General features: G+C 54.4%; 3 protein-coding genes across 3 annotated transcripts in view; 2 read left to right on the top strand and 1 right to left on the bottom strand.

The window, feature by feature from the left end:
• The window catches only part of ASPSYDRAFT_726008 (uncharacterized protein), a 1160-nt gene extending 326 nt beyond the window's left edge, over positions 1 to 834 (bottom strand). Inside the window, exons 1-2 of the mRNA XM_040850663.1 lie at positions 226 to 834; positions 1 to 169 (exon numbers count right to left, since the gene is read on the bottom strand). The exon at positions 1 to 169 is cut by the window's left edge and continues 91 nt beyond it. Coding sequence (XP_040695769.1) covers positions 1 to 169; positions 226 to 704 — 648 coding nt within the window. The 5' untranslated portion in view covers positions 705 to 834. The remainder of the gene's footprint in view (positions 170 to 225) is intronic.
• A 118-nt stretch (positions 835 to 952) lies between these two features.
• ASPSYDRAFT_52696 (uncharacterized protein) lies at positions 953 to 1582 on the top strand. Its single transcript, XM_040848537.1, has 2 exons — positions 953 to 1160; positions 1211 to 1582. The coding sequence occupies exons 1-2, from the start codon at positions 1018 to 1020 to the stop codon at positions 1389 to 1391; spliced, it is 324 nt and encodes a 107-aa protein (XP_040695768.1). The 5' UTR covers positions 953 to 1017; the 3' UTR covers positions 1392 to 1582.
• Positions 1583 to 2758: 1176 nt separating this feature from the next.
• ASPSYDRAFT_726100 (uncharacterized protein) lies at positions 2759 to 3309 on the top strand. Its single transcript, XM_040850666.1, has one exon. The coding sequence runs from the start codon at positions 2881 to 2883 to the stop codon at positions 3193 to 3195; it is 315 nt and encodes a 104-aa protein (XP_040695767.1). The 5' UTR covers positions 2759 to 2880; the 3' UTR covers positions 3196 to 3309.
• Positions 3310 to 3656: the final 347 nt, after the last annotated feature.

Raw genomic sequence — 3656 nt, 5'->3', positions numbered from 1 at the left:
TTTGAGTTTGATGAACTTGAACACTATGGTCAGCCAGGAGGCAGCCACCAGCGTAACTCCGGTTATNATGGTGGTGATCAGCGCCATGATAGACCAATCCCCATCTCGTGCGGTATAGATATTGATTAGCGTAGTAGCAAGCCCAGCGGCCGCGTTGATGATGATTGGCCTGGACCTCGGTCAGTCTCTGCTACTCCCATGTCAAAGAAGTAAAGGACGGCCTACGAGAACAGTCGATTCACAAGCCAGATGTAGTTGCTCCGCCATTCCCAGTAGAGCCATCCGAGTGCTGCACTGGACGCCACAAACAGAATACAGGCAATCGCCAGAAGCGGGGGGTTTTGGATCCTGTTCAGAACGGCCTGTCCCACGTCGTCCTTTGCCAGCGCGTCCTGGACTTGGCCAGATCTCTGCAGCGCCGTGAAGGTGCCCGGGACTACCAGATACCCCGCGAGCAAGGCCCAATGGGCGATGCTACCAATGACGTTGAACGTCCAAGGCATGTAATCCACCTCCAACAGCATCTGCATATACCGGGTTGGCCCGGCAAAGGGGACCAGGTGCTGAGTCTGAGATATCATCTGGCTTGCGCTAGAATACCAGACGAGGTGCCGCAGAGTGTCTGGCGAAGGGATTGTTGTACCGGTAAGCAGAGGAATGAACTTCCAAACAAGTAGCTTCGAAGACAGTGACCTTACCGGCATCGACGAGTTGAAGCCGGCCCAGATATGGGGGTCGAGTCTGCCCGGTGTCTATTATATGAACATAGCCCGTGTGCGTCGCAGCCTTCTGAGGGCCAGCATCGGCATAAGAGGGATAGCTCACTTGGCATCTGCTTTCTGCCCGAATTGGACGGTGATGCCCTCGATTAACTCGCCTGCGTTCAAGTGTGTGAGATTCCTAGTAACCAGACGATCTTTACTGTCGGGATGGTAGTACTCCATAATTGTTTTATGTATATAACCTAACCCACTGTGCCCTCATCTCTAGGCTGCGATGAATCTGCGGTATGTGCCAATGGTGTCTTCCCAGAACCGCGTGAAGCAGGAACAGATCCGCAAGCGGCGCAATAACCTGCTCCGTCGCCACAATGACTTCTGGCGGCTGTACGCGATTCGCAGCTGGACCACTTTGGAGATGCCGAACGGCCGGATTTACACGTATCGATCTCATCCTCAATCCCGGCCCCAACTGACCGTGAAATGGTAAGTCCCCGGCGGCGTAGAAAGAACTTGATGTTGACAGATTCAGCGGGAACGACCCCAGCCAGTCGTGCACAAAACACCGGCGGACTATGGTCCTCCGGATCTGATCGACATGGTGTTGCCGACACTGCGCTCCCTAAAGGTGCGTGGACGCCGAAGTCAACTCTGGGACCTGCTATCGACTGAGCCTGAACGGCCGTGGAGTTGATGCTTGTATCTCCCATGTTCGGCCGCACCGTTTGTCCTCGACTGTTGGGTCCTAAATTCGTCTACTCCATAGTACGCAGCCTAGCGATAAAATAAGTGCATGGTAGTATAATAATGAGGGGTTCTTCCTGGCGGGCTTTCGCTGTAGGGCTAAGAGCGGCAGGATATAGACAAATATACAAAGTTGAATAGCGCCCGCCATAATTAGAGGATATTCCTGCTGGCTGTCATATGCCATGTGTCGTGCAATGTGAAAGCGGTGCCAACACCAGGTGAAAGATAAAGACCAGCTGTCTCGCAGCCGCTGCCCATACTAGAAAAAACGCGTCTTCTCCGTGCTCAGAAAGCGCCCATCATTATTTGATATCTTAGTGCATTCGTCGATCAGATCATGGAGGTCGCCGATCGCCCATACAACACTCAACAGATTACAGGCAATGAACGCTCCAAAACACCGCCATCAGACGTGCGGATGAGTCTAACACTACCCGGGGAGTTTCCACCCTCGAATCTGGCGCCCGTCGGCCCTGAACGAGCCCACGTATGTACTGGTCCCGATAATTCGACGGGTCAAACCACAAACCCAGCCTCAGAGACGTCGACGTCGCCATCCCACGGAGTCGCAAGTGGCAAAGAAATCGCGTTTTACCGCGATGAGGATCGTTCTTCTAGAGACGCCGGCTTTGCAGATTCATCCAATGGAGAAGACCTGCTACATATGGCCAAAATCTCATTGGAGCTGCTGCGAGAGCTCTCAGCCAGGAATGCGGAAGCTCAGGTGAAAAACACAACCGGCCAGCAGAGGCGTTTCCATCGGTTTGCCCAAAAAGCCCACAAGGCCAAGAGATTGATATACCGTTCTGTGCGGCAGACAAGATTGATTATGGCTCGACAGCAAGTTCAGATGCTCGAGCAAGGCCTAGGTAGTCAAGCCGAGTTCTCCCCTGTAATGGCAGGTGATGCCGGGACGGTACGGGCTTTGACACAAAGATATCCCCTTCGCATTGGAATACTTTCGACCCTTGCTCTGGTGATGCGANTCCTACCAGAGGGGGTTAAACAGTCTATTAATCTCCGTGACCGCGCGGACGTGGCGAGAGTCTTTGTGGCCCTGGTGAATCGCTNNNTATCTGAGGCTGACGGGGAACGAGCTTTGACCACCCGGGGATCTATGAGGCAGCTTGCAAGCGCTGAGAAGTCGGCCAAGGTAGTTGAAGCAGAATAGATTATGGGCTAAGATGNCTGCATTCTCGGTGGTGTAAGCATGGCCTTTGGAAAGCCCGTCTCTGATGTCCGTTCCAGTGAGGATCCCCGACACCAAACCGCCGTTAGCTAGTTTTCTGGCCATTTATTGGAGATTGATAACTTTCGTGTGCCATCATGGCCGCCCATACAATTGCCGCCTGTTCAAACTGGGTGTCATTCACTCCTGCTGCTGCACAGATATCCATTAGATTCATTACCTCGCATGAAGATGAAACCGTTCCCGTCAAGCCTACCAAAATTTTCCACAAGCCTACGTCCTCCACTCGGGCTGGATCAGGTCCGAACGGTGTTGCCGTACTTATCTCCTCCACAGCTTGAGTGCGCGCAGCTATGGATTGACGAAGCTCGAATCCTCCAGGATTCCTCATTCACGTTAGTCACGTTGGTCGACCGAATGTGGGGCCTGACCGACGAAGAGGTGGCCTTTGCGCAACTCCGAATCTATGGGCCGTTTACCGTGGACTGGATACAGCGTGCGATACTTGACCTCCGTCTGACACAGATGGTCCTGGCCTAGTGGATTGTGGAATACAACCGGCTTATGATGGAGTGCCCCAAGCCGGTTGTCTCCGGATCGCACCGCATGCTGCAACGTCTCCTCACGCCAGATATCCTCATCGGGCTCTTAGGCCTCTCCGCCTCGCAGCGGAGGCGTGTCAGTCGACGGCTCCGTCCTATGGAGGATGCATGGGACCCGACTGGGCAATATCCTTAGTCTACGGCCGATCGGCTATGGTGTGCCGCGATGCGGATGGAGCGACGATGGTGGCGGTCACTCTGGCCGGGGCGATCGCACGAAAGGCCAGTCACTCTCAACCAGGTCATCGGCGTCTTTCCCCGTCTCGAACCGAATGCNGTGGACCAGGTCGCGCAGTTTCTAGAGCGGCGGGCATGGCGTGTGGGAAGGGCGCCTGCGACGTTGGAGGACGTCATGTTGTATCTACAGCGAGAAGAGCGCGCGTCAGATGCGGACATGCA

This window comes from Aspergillus sydowii (genome assembly GCF_001890705.1).
Source record: "Aspergillus sydowii CBS 593.65 unplaced genomic scaffold ASPSYscaffold_27, whole genome shotgun sequence".
In the NCBI taxonomy this organism is placed as follows: Eukaryota; Fungi; Ascomycota; class Eurotiomycetes; order Eurotiales; family Aspergillaceae; genus Aspergillus; species Aspergillus sydowii.
The sequence above is the reverse complement of the archived record's forward strand: the minus strand, read 5'-3'. Positions and strand labels throughout refer to the sequence as shown.

Excerpts from the sequence above, each read along its gene's own strand:
- ASPSYDRAFT_52696 (XM_040848537.1), top strand. The coding sequence starts at position 1,018 with ATGGTGTCTTCCCAGAACCGCGTGAAGCAGGAACAGATCCGCAAGCGG. Across the intron at positions 1,161-1,210 it reads CCGAACGGCCGGATTTACAC|TCCCCGGCGGCGTAGAAAGA; the intron begins GTATCGATCTCA and ends TGAAATGGTAAG.
- ASPSYDRAFT_726100 (XM_040850666.1), top strand. The coding sequence starts at position 2,881 with ATGAAGATGAAACCGTTCCCGTCAAGCCTACCAAAATTTTCCACAAGC.